Source organism: Bufo gargarizans, chromosome 3, assembly GCF_014858855.1.
Source record: "Bufo gargarizans isolate SCDJY-AF-19 chromosome 3, ASM1485885v1, whole genome shotgun sequence".
NCBI classification, from domain to species: Eukaryota; Metazoa; Chordata; class Amphibia; order Anura; family Bufonidae; genus Bufo; species Bufo gargarizans.
The window spans coordinates 432,547,926-432,563,804 of NC_058082.1; the positions used below are offsets into that span (position 1 = coordinate 432,547,926).

The 15,879-nt window shown below is 41.1% G+C and overlaps 1 protein-coding gene across 3 annotated transcripts in view; it reads left to right on the forward strand.

Moving 5' to 3' along the window:
* The window catches only part of PTPN22 (protein tyrosine phosphatase non-receptor type 22), a 181,579-nt gene extending 166,312 nt beyond the window's left edge, over nucleotides 1-15,267 (forward strand). For all 3 annotated transcript variants that reach the window (XM_044283477.1, XM_044283479.1, XM_044283478.1), the window contains exons 19-21: nucleotides 1,467-1,497; nucleotides 10,432-10,503; nucleotides 12,720-15,267. In XM_044283477.1, the coding sequence (XP_044139412.1) occupies nucleotides 1,467-1,497; nucleotides 10,432-10,503; nucleotides 12,720-12,784 (168 nt within the window). In that variant the 3' untranslated portion in view covers nucleotides 12,785-15,267. The remainder of the gene's footprint in view (nucleotides 1-1,466; nucleotides 1,498-10,431; nucleotides 10,504-12,719) is intronic.
* Nucleotides 15,268-15,879: the final 612 nt, after the last annotated feature.

Sequence of the window (15,879 nt, forward strand, 5' to 3'; positions counted from 1 at the left end):
AAAATGGAGTGTGGCAAAATGGAAGACTGTTCTGTGGTGAGAAGAGTCATGATTCGAAGTTCTTTTTGGAAATCTGGGACGCCATGTCATCCGGACCAAAGAGGACAAGGACAACCCAAGTTGTTATCAACGCTCAGTTCAGAAGCCTGCATCTCTGATGGTATGGGGTTTCATGAGTGCGTGTGGCATGGGCAGCTTGCATGTCTGGAAAGGCACCATCAATGCAGAAAAATATATTCAGGTTCTAGAACAACATATGCTCCCATCCAGACGTCATCTCTTTCAGCAAAGACCCTGCATTTTTCAACAAGATAATGCCAGACCACATTCTGCATCAATCACAACATCATGGCTGCGTAGGAGAAGGATCCGGGTACTGAAATGGCCAGTCTGCAGTCCAGCTCTTTTACCTATAGAGAACATTTGGCGCATCATAAAGAAGAAGGTGCAACAAAGAAGGCCCAAGACGATTGAACAGTTAGAGGCCTGTATTAGACAAGAATGGGAGAGCATTCCTATTTCTAAACTTGAGAAACTGGTCTCCTCGGTCCCCAGACGTCTGTTGAGTGTTGTAAGAAGAAGGGGAGATGCCACACAGTGGTGAAAATGGCCTTGTCCCAACTTTTTGGGGATTTGTTGACTCCATGAAATTCTGATTCAACATATTTTTCCCTTAAAATGGTACATTTTCTCAGTTTAAACTTTTGTTCCGTGATTTATGTTCTATTCTGAATAAAATATTAGAAGTTGGCACCTCCACATCATTGCATTCAGTTTTTATTCACGATTTGTATAGTGTCCCAACTTTTTGGGAATCCGGTTTGTATTAACAGAGTGTTAAAGCAGACTTTCCACCAAATTCACTACCTGTCTGTTAATATCTGGATTCATTAGTTATATATAGAGTAACTTAAAGAGGGCTATGTAGGTTTAGAAAAACATGGCTGTTCTTCTAATGCCCTACCGCTCCACAGGGTGCATGTGGTATTGCAGCTCAGCCCTAATTATTTCAGAGGAGCTGAGCTGCACTACCACAACACATGATCAGGTGTGGCCCTGTTTCTGGAAGGATACTGCTGTATTTTGCTAAACCTGTAGAACCACTTTAATTATTATTGTGCCCATATTTGAAATTTTTCACGCAGTTTCAAATATAAGCAGAGACTTATGGCCTCAAGTATCAAAACTGTCTAAAAGTCTGTATTTGTTGACTATAGCAACCAGAGTACAGCTTTCATTTTTTAGGGTGGTTTAGGAAATGAAAGATGAGCTCTGATTAGTTGCTTTGGGCAACAAGATGTTCTTATTTAGACATCTTTGATAAATGAGGCCTTTAGACTAATGTGGTTATGACCCAACATTCAGTAAATTTGTCTTAAAAAAATAAAAGCAAAATAAGGTATTCTATCTGTAATGATTACATGAATATTTTTGTTAGTTTTTTTTACCTTTCTTTCAAATTACAGAGTATGAAAATATTGAGAAACATGAAAAAAAGTAAGTCTGAGAATATCTAATTTCATTTTTCTGTAATAAATATATATATATATATATATATATATATAGAAACAAAATGCGGGTCTCAGCAGCACAAGACAAAAAACCGGTGCACGTCCTCACAGCCGTGGGCTCAGGCGGCTATATATAGATAAGCATCAAAAGGATAAGGCAGCACTCCAGGTAAAGTGAAAAAAGGTGGATCTTTATTCCCTCTGCAACGTTTCAACCGTCTCGATGCGGTCTTTCTCAAGCATATCACACAGTGTCATACAAGGGTATATATACCCACAATCCATAGCAGGAAATTTAGAGTGGCAATTAATCAATATAAAACATGATTAATTCATAAAAAGTATACAAAACATAATAAAGTGCTTCGTGCATAATAAAGTGAATCTGACTAATACAATTACATGCTGATTCATATATCATAATACATTCACAGTGTATACAGCTTTGTTATCAATCTCTACTGTGATTAAATTGTTGGTTCACAACTCATCCATGTATTTGAAATCACCTGTGTATCATATAAAGTGCAATCATAACAATAAAAGTTAAAAACAACTCACACCGAAGCACCTGTGCAGGGGCGCCAAGATCCGCGTCCTCACTGTCAAACCGCGCATGCCCAAGAGGTCAACCGCGTCACGGTAAGCGACTCCATTAGGACCGAAGCCAGCAGCCGTCACCAAGGAAACGTGACGTCAGAGGCACGCGACCCGGGAGGCGGCTCCATGACCAGACCAGAGGCGTCGCCGGGAAACACCCATGATGCAGGGGCCGCATCACCAGGTCAGACACGCCTACAATAGTGGCGTCGCTGCCATAGCGACAACCGGCCCAGCAACATGCTAAGTGTCTCCACAGGATCCAGTGGAAGGCATAGGGCAGGCGCGGGTCCACAAAGGAACGGCGTAGGGAGAGCAAAAGGCCAAATAAGGATCCATAAGAGCATATATAACTGAGGCTTAGTAAATACCTCACTAGGTCAACCTGCATTAAAGTATTAACAGAACGGAGTGAACGTGGTCCGAGTATATCGGCAACAGGGATTGCCCCTAAATTATATCTGCCATACTCATATTATTTCACACTGGGACGGGGACCAAAAGAGGCCACGTCGTTCTCACGACCATCGCCCCTGGTCCATATCGGACAAGGGTCCATAGCACATCAATGCCACGGTGCCCAGTTCCAGAAACCGACCCTCATGTTTTAGACCATAAAGAAGACCACCACTCCACAGTAGTATAATTACGGTAGACCCATTAAGTATCTTGTATTTCATATGGCCCAAAAGATCTCCCCCAACGCCATAAATCAACAAGGAGACACAGAAATAGACGCCCACTGTCCACGAACCAACACGGTGGAGTCCCAATAACTGGAGAAAGAGAAAAGAAAGAAGAAAATTAGAAAAAGATAAAACGATCATATAAAATACATGATCAATTTTCATAATAGATGACAAATGACACTAATACATATTCACATACACCAGGGCGCAGCGAGCAAAGGGCCAAAAGGGACTAGCACAGAAACCCCCTTACACCACACTCCACCTGAAATCGACATTAAGACCATACGGTCTGAGGGTGTTGAGGCGATGGATCCACCTCAATTCCCTCTGTTTAAGGGCCAGCGTCCTATCACCTCCCCTTCTGGACAAGGTGATATGGTCCACCAACATAAACCTCAAATCTTTTTCTTTGTGTTTGGCCTCCACAAAATGTTTGGGAACCGGCAGATCTTTTCTTTTTTGTCTGATGGAAAACCGGTGATTGTTGAGACGTGCCTTTATGTCACAAGTGGTCTCCCCAACATAGAGGAGACCACAAGGACAGGAAAGCACGTAGATCACAAACGAACTGTTACATGTTAAAAAGTGGCTAATATCATACTGGGTCCCGGTGACGGGGTGCGTGAACTTCTCACCCCGTCACCGGGACCCAGTATGATATTAGCCACTTTTTAACATGTAACAGTTCGTTTGTGATCTACGTGCTTTCCTGTCCTTGTGGTCTCCTCTATGTTGGGGAGACCACTTGTGACATGAAGGCACGTCTCAACAATCGAACTGTTACATGTTAAAAAGTGGCTAATATCATACTGGGTTCCGGTGACGGGGTGCGTGAACTTCGCACCCCGTCACCGGGACCCAGTATGATATTAGCCACTTTTTAACATGTAACAGTTCGTTTGTGATCTACGTGCTTTCCTGTCCTTGTGGTCTCCTCTATGTTGGGGAGACCACTTGTGACATGAAGGCACGTCTCAACAATCACCGGTTTTCCATCAGACAAAAAAGAAAAGATCTGCCGGTTCCCAAACATTTTGTGGAGGCCAAACACAAAGAAAAAGATTTGAGGTTTATGTTGGTGGACCATATCACCTTGTCCAGAAGGGGAGGTGATAGGACGCTGGCCCTTAAACAGAGGGAATTGAGGTGGATCCATCGCCTCAACACCCTGAGACCGTATGGTCTTAATGTCGATTTCAGGTGGAGTGTGGTGTAAGGGGGTTTCTGTGCTAGTCCATTTTGGCCCTTTGCTCGCTGCGCCCTGGTGTATGTGAATATGTATTAGTGTCATTTGTCATCTATTATGAAAATTGATCATGTATTTTATATGATCGTTTTATCTTTTTCTAATTTTCTTCTTTCTTTTCTCTTTCTCCAGTTATTGGGACTCCACCGTGTTGGTTCGTGGACAGTGGGCGTCTATTTCTGTGTCTCCTTGTTGATTTATGGCATTGGGGGAGATCTTTTGGGCCATATGAAATACAAGATACTTAATGGGTCTACCGTAATTATACTACTGTGGAGTGGTGGTCTTCTTTATGGTCTAAAACATGAGGGTCGGTTTCTGGAACTGGGCACCGTGGCATTGATGTGCTATGGACCCTTGTCCGATATGGACCAGGGGCGATGGTCGTGAGAACGACGTGGCCTCTTTTGGTCCCCGTCCCAGTGTGAAATAATATGAGTATGGCAGATAAAATTTAGGGGCAATCCCTGTTGCCGATATACTCGGACCACGTTCACTCCGTTCTGTTAATACTTTAATACTTTAATGCAGGTTGACCTAGTGAGGTATTTACTAAGCCTCAGTTATATATGCTCTTATGGATCCTTATTTGGCCTTTTGCTCTCCCTACGCCGTTCCTTTGTGGACCCGCGCCTGCCCTATGCCTTCCGCTGGATCCTGTGGAGACACTTAGCATGTTGCTGGGCCGGTTGTCGCTATGGCAGCGACGCCACTATTGTAGGCGTGTCTGACCTGGTGACGCGGCCCCTGCATCATGGGTGTTTCCCGGCGACGCCTCTGGTCTGGTCATGGAGCCGCCTCCCGGGTCGCGTGCCTCTGACGTCACGTTTCCTTGGTGACGGCTGCTGGCTTCGGTCCTAATGGAGTCGCTTACCGTGACGCGGTTGACCTCTTGGGCATGCGCGGTTTGACAGTGAGGACGCGGATCTTGGCGCCCCTGCACAGGTGCTTCGGTGTGAGTTGTTTTTAACTTTTATTGTTATGATTGCACTTTATATGATACACAGGTGATTTCAAATACATGGATGAGTTGTGAACCAACAATTTAATCACAGTAGAGATTGATAACAAAGCTGTATACACTGTGAATGTATTATGATATATGAATCAGCATGTAATTGTATTAGTCAGATTCACTTTATTATGCACGAAGCACTTTATTATGTTTTGTATACTTTTTATGAATTAATCATGTTTTATATTGATTAATTGCCACTCTAAATTTCCTGCTATGGATTGTGGGTATATATACCCTTGTATGACACTGTGTGATATGCTTGAGAAAGACCGCATCGAGACGGTTGAAACGTTGCAGAGGGAATAAAGATCCACCTTTTTTCACTTTACCTGGAGTGCTGCCTTATCCTTTTGATGTGCATATATATATATATATATATATATACCCCATATTTTTCACCCTATAAGATGCACCTGCCGATAAGACGCTACTATGTTTTAGAGGAGGAAAATAAGAAATAGATTATTTTTCATCAGACCTCAACTCAGAGCCCCAATCAGACCCCCAATGTTTATCAGACCTCAGAACAGACCCCCTATGTTTATAAGACCACCAATCAGACCTCAGATCAGATCTCCAATGTTTTCTAAGATCCCCAATCAGACCTCAGATCAGACCCCCATTTTAATCAGAAATCAACTTACCTTTCCTACTCCGGACATCACCACAGCCGCTCCTGAGATCCAGCTCCTGCTCTTTCTGCTGCACTGTCCTGTGACTAGACGTCACACAAAGAGTGGTCACAGAGTGTGCTGATATCCTCATGCTGTTCACAGGTCACAGCACAGCGTGCGGCCCAGGAAGTAATGAGTACAAAGCCCACACAGGGCGCGCTGCATTAACCTCTCCCCACTCCTCCAGTACTAATAAGCGCTTTCATAATGGAAGCACTAATAAGTATTCCTCATAAGACGCACCAACATTTTTCCCCCACTTTGGGGGGGGGGGGGGGAATGTGCTTTCTATATTGTAAAAAATAGGAGAGGGTGTGGCCTAAGATGCACCATTTTGCACCAAAAATGTGTCACAATTCTGGCAAAAAAATTTGTTTCAAACAATAATTGTTATAGAGTTTGACAAATGTGTATAGCCAAGCACCAAATTTATCATGTAGCCTGAGCCCCTGTGACAAATCTAGACTGTCTAAGTTTATGCCATCTATAGGTTTAACAAATCTGGGCCTATGTGTAGACTGTAAAGATAAATAATAATATTTCAGCCTATTCGGAAGACGGCTTTACAAGGATTCTCATGATTTAGTCACATTACTACCAATAAATATTAAGGCTGGTGTAACGGACCCGTTTCAGCAGACAAGGGGTTAAAATCCGTTTAGGCGATATGCCCCTGGTTTCACACGGGCGTTGCAGATTGGGGCCGGATGCGTTCAGAGTGCGTTCAGTGAAACTCGCACTATTTTGCAAGCAAGTTCAGTCAGTTTTGCCTGCGATTGCGTTTAGTTGTTCAGTTTTTATCCGCGCGGGTGCAATGCGTTTTGATCCGTTTTTCACGCGCGTGATAAAAAACGGAAGGTTTACAAACAACATCTCTTAGCAGCCATCAGTGAAAAACGCATCGCACCCGCACTTGCTTGCGGATGCAATGCGTTTTTCACGCAGCCCCATTCACTTCTATGGGGCCAGGGCTGCTTGAAAAACACAGAAAATAGAACATGCTGCGATTTTCACGCAACGCAGAAGTGATGCGTGAAAAACAACGCTCATGTACACAGACCCATGAAAATTAATTGGTCAGGATTCAGTGCGGGTGCTATGCGTTCACGTCACGCATTGCACCCGCGCGGAAATCACGCTCGTGTGAAAGGGGCCTAAGGCCTCTTTCACACGGGCGTCATGTTTTTTGCCCGGATAAGAGCCGGGTGCGTTTGCGGGAAAATGCGCAGTTTTCCCGTGCGAGTGCAAAACATTGTCATGCGATTTGCACTCGCGTGAGAAAAATCGCGCATGTTTGGTACCCAAACCCGAACTTCTTCACAGAAGTTCGGGCTTGGGATTGATGTTCTGAAGATTGTATTATTTTCCCTTATAACATGGTTATAAAGGAAAATAATAGCATTCTGACTACAGAATACATAGTATAATAGTGCTGGAAGGGTTAAAAAAAATAAAAAAGTTAACTCACCTTATCCTCTTGTTCGCGTAGTTCGTTCCCAGTCTGTTCTTTGCTAGCTGTGGGCTTGGGCTGAATGACCTGTGGTGACGTCAGATCACATGCTCCAATCACATGGTCCATCACCATGGTGATGGAGCATGTGATCTGACATCATCAAAGGTCCTTTAGCCCAAGCCCACAGCTAGCAAAGAACAGACCGGGAACGAACTACGCGAACAAGAGGATAAGGTGAGTTAAGTTTTTTATTTTTTTAACCCTTCCAGCACTATTATACTATGTATTCTGTAGTCAGAATGCTATTATTTTCCCTTATAACCATGATATAAGGGAAAATAATACAGTGAATAGACTGTCACCTAGAACCCATGCGTGAAAATCGCACCGCATCCGCACTTGCTTGCGGATGCTTGCGAATTTCACGCAGCCCCATTCACTTCTATGGGGCCTGCGTTGCGTGAAAAACGCACAAAATAGAGCATGCTGCGATTTTCACGCAACGCATAAGTGATGCGTGAAAATCACCGCTCATGTGAACAGCCCCATAGAAATGAATGGGTCAGGATTCAGTGCGGGTGCAATGCATTCAACTCACGCATCGCACCCGCGCGGAATACTCGCTCGTGTGAAAGGGGCCTAAGGGTTTTTCTATCCTTTAACATACATCCCTAGTTTAGACTTTTTGGCTATTTCTATATCTCCCTTAGTTTCTATATCTATATATCTCCATACAGTTCTGCTACTCTACAAATATACTGATGTAGAGGGAGAGATCGTAGCTCAGTGGTTGGAGCCCCACCAATTTAATATTTATTACCTACCTTAACCCTTAGAGGACCTTGAGATTATCAATTTTTGCGTTTTTCACTCAACGCCTTCCCATAGTCCTAACTTTTTTATTTTTCCATTCACATAGCCTTATGAGGGCTTATTTTTTGCAGGACAAGCTGTAATTTCTAATGGCGCCATTTACGGTTGCATACCATGTAGTGGGAAGCAGTAAAAAAATTCCAAATGGGGTAGAATTGGAAAAAAAACGCAATTGTGACAAAGCTTTTTATTTAATTATTTCTTTTTTACACCATACACTATGTTGTAAAATTGACCTGTTTTGTTCATTATCCAGGTCAGTACGGTTACAACAATACAAAACTTGTATAATTTTTATTGCGTTTTAATAGAGAAAAAATAATTAAAACCTTTGGGGGAAAAAAAAAATGTTATCACCATATTCTGACACCTACAACTTTTTTGTAGTTATGTGTACGGGGCTGTGTGGAGTCTGTGGACTCATTTTTTGCTGGGTGATCTGTAATTTTTAGTGATACCAATTTGAAGTGTGTGCAACTTTTTGATCACTCTTTATAAAAAAATTATTGGGGAGTTGAAGTGCCAAAAAATGGCAAATTGGCTGTTTTAATTTTTTTCCCATTACGCCATTTTCCGTATGCCATTTATATTGTTACATTTCAATTGTATAGGCATGTTCGCATTTGGAGATGCCCATGATGTTTTTTTTTTATTTTTTTTTATTGGTTAAGTTGAAATTTTATATATTTTTTTATATTTGTAAAAACTTTTTTTACTTTTTTTAAGTCACCCTGGGTGACTATAACTAGCAAGCATTAAATTGCCCATTGTGTTCATTGATGGCTATATAGCCAACATAGAACACTTAATTTTCAATATAATAATACAGTGGCCTATAGTAGTATATTAATCTAATAGACTCTGAAGCCTGCTTGAGGCTTCGGTCTATTAAATCAATATAACAGGCTCCCCGATCTCAGCCGGGGAACGCTGTTACCGGAATGGAAGTGAGCGGCTTCCAGACTGATCAGATGCCGTGGTCATATTTGACCACGGCATCTGAAAGGGAAAATGGCTGATCGCATACATGTGCCGCGGGTCTCTGATATTTAAAATAGCAGAAACCAGGCGGCTATGGTACCCTCTGCACGTGCGAGCGGGCGCCAAGTTTAAACACCAGACTTCCGCTGTAAATGTACAGTGGAGGTCCTCAAGGGGTTAAGGGCGCCAGCCCTGCCATGTCCTGTTCACTATGACATTATGCCTTTTGCCTCCTGTCAGAATCACTATGAAATCTAATCGGAAAAAAAGTTGAACTAAGTTTATAAAAATGTAAAAAAAACTACTGAAAGCATAAAGGAGAGAAATGTTCTTTGTATAGGTGGTGCCCAGATGTGCAGGTGTTTATTTCATGTTTTGTGTTATGCATTATGTGATTGGCTTCACCCCAAGTCACTTAAAAGCCCAGTATAGTGTTAGGATGGATGAAAAATAAAGCATCATTTGGACTTTTAACCCCCGATGTCTGTCATTGCCAACCCCATCACAAATACACAGATCCCTACAATATATACATAAAAAACATAATTGGTATCCATTATTTAACTCACATGTTGACCTCCATCAGAAATCCCCAATATCAGAATTGTGGTTTTTTGATAACCTCGTCTCACCCAAAAAATGAAATAAAAAAATGATCTAAAGGTCCCATGTATCCCAAAATGGTAATACAAGATATAGCTCCCTACACAAAAAATGAACCCTTACACAGCTCTGTTCACAGAAAAAAAAGTTATGGGTGTAAGAATATGGTGACACAAGCAATCTTTTTTTTTAAAGTGTTATTTAATCTTTTAAAAGTTGCAAGCTCCCCTAGCATCATGACGATTGGTCACATGATGCATGTTGCTGCTGTGTGGCCCGTGATTTGCTGCAGTGGTCACCTCTCCCCCCATCAACAGATGTTTATCATCTTATCGCAGCAGGGAGGGAAAGAGCCAGCACGGAAGCCTCAGACACCAAAACCAGCGGCAGGAACCAGATAAGTATGATCTCCACCATGGGTCGGCCACTCCTGGAGGTCTATCTTACTCTTGGATAACCCCTTTAAAATGTCAATATTAACGAGCAGTGAACACCATAAAAGCAAAATCTTAAAAACAATGGGGGAATTGTGTTGTTTTTTTCCAAAAAGGTTATACATTTCATCAAAAATGATTATGTTAAAAAATGAAACTTGCTCTGCATAAAATAAGCCCTTATACAGTCGACAGAAAAATAAAAAAGTGCAATTAAGGTAGTCCTCCGGCAGCTCAGGGGATATAATAAACTGGTGTAAAGTGGTGTGAAACATCAGTCTATGAAACCAGCCTTCACGTCTCTCTAGGTTGGAAATAAAATTAAAATATTTTTTTCTTTTAACAGATGTTTGCAGTGTGGCTAAAACTGAATCTGCATCTTCTGGATCAAGTAGTCCTCTTTCATTTTTACACTTTGGTAATTTTTTTTAAATCATCTTACTATTTATTTTCATGTATATAGCACCAACATGTTCTGTACAGATATTGTCTATAACAGGCATCTCAAACTGCGGCCATCCAGCTGTTGCAAAACTACAACTCCCAGCATGCCCGGGCAGCCTACAGGTATCAGCCTACAGCAGGGCATTGTGGGAGTTGTAGTTTTACAACAGCTGGAGGGCCGCAGTTTGAGATGCCTGGTCTATAATCTACTTTCAGACACACACTGGGAACAGTTTCATAGAACAGCAACTAATCTATCAGTATGTTCTCGGAATTTGGGAGGAAACGCACAGAAACAAAGTAAATTTTGTAACGCCATGCAGATGGTGCCCTTGGTCAGATTTGAACCTAGGGTCCCAGTAGTGCAAGCCAACATTGGTAACCACTTTGTCATATTTATAGCTATGTAAAAACTCTCTACATCGTAAATTGGGTGCAAAAACAAATCATATTCACAGCTTAACAACAAAACAAATACACATTGCATTCAGTTTTATTCTCCTTCTATTGGACATGCTAATGTGCTTCTCAATTTCTATTGCATAGTGCTACAAAATAGCATTTATTAACCACTTCCAGACCGGGCCATTTATGCCCTTTCTGACCAGGCCTAATTTTGCAAATCTGACATGTGTCACTTTATGTGGTAATAACTTTGGAACGCTTTTATTTATCCAAGCCATTCTGAGACTGTTTTCTCGCGACACGTTGTACTGCATGTTAATGGTAAATTTGAGTCAATATGTTTTACCTTTTATTTATTTTAAAAAAATCAAAACGTTAACAAAAATTTGAAAAAATTCAATGTTTTATACATTTTTTATCTCTCTGCTTCTAAGACAGATTAGTGATACCTCATAAAATACTCATTAATTAACATTCACCATATGTCTACTTTGTGTTGGCATCATTTTAGTAATGTAATTTTTTTTTTTAGGACATTAGAAGGTTTAGAATTTCCAAAGTCAACTTCAGACCAGTTCAGTCCTGAAGTCACTTTGTGGGGCTTACATAATAGAACTAACCCCTAAATGACCCCATTTTAGAAATGACACCCCTCAAACTATTCAAAACTGGTTTTAGAAATGTTGTTAACCCTTTAGGTATTCCACGGGAATTAAAGCAAAATAGAGGTGAAAATTTTTAATGTCACTTTTTTGCAGATTTTCCATTTTAATCATTTTTTTCCTGGAACACAAGGGTTAACAACAAAACAAACATCAATACTTATTACCTTGATTCTACAGTTTGCAGAAACACCCCATATGTGGTTGTATACTGCTGTTTGGGCACACAACAGGGCACAGAAGGCAAGGAGCGCCATATGGTTTTTAGAGGGCAGATTTTGCTGGAATGGTCTTTGGGCCATTGAAGAGGCCCTGAGGTAACCCCACAGTGAAAACCCCCAAAAAGTGACCACATTTAGTAAACTACACCACCCAAGAAATTTTTAAGGGGTGTAGCGAGCACTTCACTCAACAGCTGTTTCATAGAATTGTGTGAAAATGAAAAATTACACTTTTTTCACAAGAAAATGCCGCTTTAGGCCCAAACTTTCTTTTTCACAAAAGATAAAAGGAGAATAGCCCCCCAATTTGCTACCCACTTTCTCCTGAATACAGTAACACTCCAATTGTGGTCATAAACTGTAATTTGTGGATACGTCAGAAGGGAGGGAGCAGCATCAGTTTTTTTTTTAACAAGGACATTTTCTGTCATGGTTTTTAAGAGCAATAACTTTTTTTATTTTTTGTTGAATGAGCTACATGAGGGCTTATTTTGTGCGAAACAAGCTGTAGTTTTTATTGTTTTGTTTTTTCATCTTTTTGGGGTACATTTGGCTTCCTGGTTGCTTTTTATCTCATTTTTGGGAGGTGAAGTCACAAAAAAGCTGTTTGGTGTCATTTTTCTATTTATTTATTTTTTTACACCGTTCACTTGATGGGGTAGATGCAATTTTCATAGAGCCATATGATGGGATTTGTAGTTTTAAAACAGCTGGAAGGCCGAGTTTGCCCATCCTTGGGATAGGGTGATAAGTTGCCCTAATTGGACAACCCTTTTAATGTGAGGACCTTGCACATAACTCCCTGTATCTCAGCTCTCAGAACCGCTGTGATGCAGGAAACTGGACTTATTAGCTGTAAATTAAATCCCGGTCCTTATAATTATATTTTTGACTAATTTCAGGTTTTGGGAAACGATTTGCAAAGCCAAAGGGGCCTAGGAAACCGCCAGCAACTTGGAACATATAAAACCATCTGCACATTTACAGTATAATAATAGTTTAAAAAGATATTGTTGACCCTATTTATTATGATCCTGTGACATTATTCCTGACATCTCACCTTCATCCCTTAGAACTGTTGTGTGCCATGTCATACATTTTGTCCAACGGAGACATGTTATGTTACACATTAAACGTGACAAAAATGTTCACAACTTTATGCTACTTGGTATTGAGGATGAAACCTTCAAGTACTTTTTACCCATGAACTGTATTGCCAAATGTGGACACCGGATTGTAAGTTGTTTTAACTTAAAGCAGCTCTGTCACCCAGAGGCATATAACCTAGTAGAGTTGATGACGCTCATTAAAACGATACCTGTCTTATATCTGTCGGTGGTATCGTTGCAGAGAAACATTTACATTCAAAATTATCCAAACTATTCGAGCACCAGGAGACAGGCTTATATGGTTTGAGCACTGCTCCAGAGACGCCCTTGGTGCTCCATAATGACGCGCATCTGCTTTTCATCATGCCCCCCTTCCTTTAGATTGACGGCGCTAGACTGCACTCATGTCCAGAATATGCGCACAGTATCTTTACTCGTCAGGATGAAGCTGAAGATGTTGTGCGCATGCGCCGTTTTAGACATGACCACGGTCTAGTCTAAAGTCAAAGGGGCATCATTATGGAGCACCAGGGGCGTCACTGGAGTGGTGCTCGAACCGCAAAAGTCCACCTCCCGGTGCTCAAATAGTTTATTTGCATGATTTTTAATTCATTTTTCTCAGCAACTACACCACCAACAGACCTAAGACAGGAACCATTTTAATCTGCGTCATCAACCCTACCAGGCTATATGCCTCTGGGTGACAGTCGCTTTAAAGAAGTTGCCATTAATGTAAAAAATGAAAATCAAAAATAAAGAAGATGAAAAAAAATTGTTGAATGAATAATACAATAAACCATGTTAACGGGAATCTGTCATCAGATACATTGACTATAAATCCATCTTCTGTGGGAGATGTGCGCTGCTAACTACAGTACAATCTCCAAATGTGCCCCCAATGTGGAGAAATCAGTCTTTGATTTTTATGCAGATTAGCCCCTGGGTACAACGAAGGCATGGTCATTGCTCCTCGTTGCACCCAGAGACTATGCTCACTTACCTTGATGTTCACACCCTCACCACTTTGACTGACAGGGGCCGGAAGTTTTGTGGTAGCATATTCAAGGCACATTCGCCAACCCTGTACTGCTCATGTGTCGAATGTAATGCCTTGAGACTTCAGGGCCAGACGTGAATATGTCTTCACCTCCTGGCTTTGTCAGTCAAAGTGGTGGAGGCGTGGACATCAAGACAAGTGAGCGGAGCCTCTGGGTGCAATGGGGTGCAATGCCCGTTGGTTAGCAGCCCACATCTTCTATGACAAATAAATTTATATCAAGGCAACTGATGACAGAATCCCTTTAAGCATATACATTATAGGAACAGTACAGGACGGTAACATGCATCTGTTCATAAGAAAAAGTTTCATGCAACTACACAGCGAGAACTGCAGTCAGAAAGAAATCTTAGTACATTCCAAATGTTATTGTGTCAGCTATGCTCATCTGTCATAAATAGTGTATAATAGATATTATTGAGCCGAAAGCATACACATGGCACAGACTAGAAATGCACACACAATACCACACAAATTTAGGGCTCCACAGCCTAAAGATTGCAGGTTACTATGACCATAGTACATTATCCTATGGGGGAAAAGACACATAAAATCATGAAGACGGCACTAAGTGGTGCACAGTGCAAATATATTTTCATGGCTTCCATGGCAATGTATTGTAAATGTATACATTCCTTCACACTGGGCGCCCCCTAGTGGTGGCTTCAGGCAGACAGCTTTATAATATAAAGCTACAGACATACGTAGATATGTGCAAGGAAATGTATCAATGTAGTTCAAGGTGAACAACATATTTATAAAGCACTTGTTTCATTTTATTCAACATAGACATCGGATAAAGTGGGTAAGGCGGAGGAGGAATTTTTTCATGTAAATATTTTTCTGATTTCTTCCGAAATCTGGGGGCCTTGTAAGGTTTGTGTATGCCCCTGGAGTAACCCATGATTCTACCATGACGAATGTGCAAACAGAAGTCACCGTAAAGCCGTAGTCTTAAAATCCATGCATTTTGAAAAAAAATCTGAAATGATCCTGAAGGAGGATGCTTTGTATAAATTCCTTAATACGGCAATAGTGTTTTTAAATCCTGACAACCCCTTTCATTGAAATGAAATATATTACATTCCTAAGTATAAAAACAGGGATTCTAGAAGCATTTTCTTTCAGTTTAATGTTTTACATTTTATTTTAAATGGTGATGGGCATGTAATTGGAGATGCCTAATTATACAAGGTTATTTGAAAAAGAGGTTTCCCTTTTTTACATTTTTTTATTGTATGAATATTTGGAAGGTCGAGTTAATAAATATTTATATTGGTTGTATTTGTGTGTATTTTATGTCATTTCAATGGGTATAAGGGCTCTTGTACAAATGTACATTTTTCTTCAGTGTGCTGTGTTATTTTTCATGGATAGCACACTGACCCCCTTCATTTCTGTGGGTTCATGCACACATCCGATTCACAATTCTCAGTGCAGGTCCTATTCCTGTCCATATTTGCAAATGGGAATTGCCCTTTCTTTTAATGGGATGATGGGAGTGAAAATTAGGGCCCATTCAGATGGCCGTAGTGCTTTGCGGATCCGCAATTTGCGGATCGGCAAAACACGGATACCGGCCATGTGCGTTCTGCAATTTAAGGACCGCACATGGCCGCAACCATAATAGAAAATGCCTATTCTTGTCCGCGGACATGTTCCATCTTTTCTGGGGAGCCACAGTATGGAATAACGGATGCGGACAGCACACGGAACAGGTGTGGATCCGTTCATACGGCCGTGTGAATGAGCCCTAAATAGAGTGCACATGGAAGGTATTAATTTTTCTCAGATCTGTGCATGATGCTGAAGCGCTCTTTAAAAAAAAAAAAAACCTCCAGGGGTGAAAGGGTTAAAGTTGTCCCATGATTAATGTAAAACAAAATCATACATAAT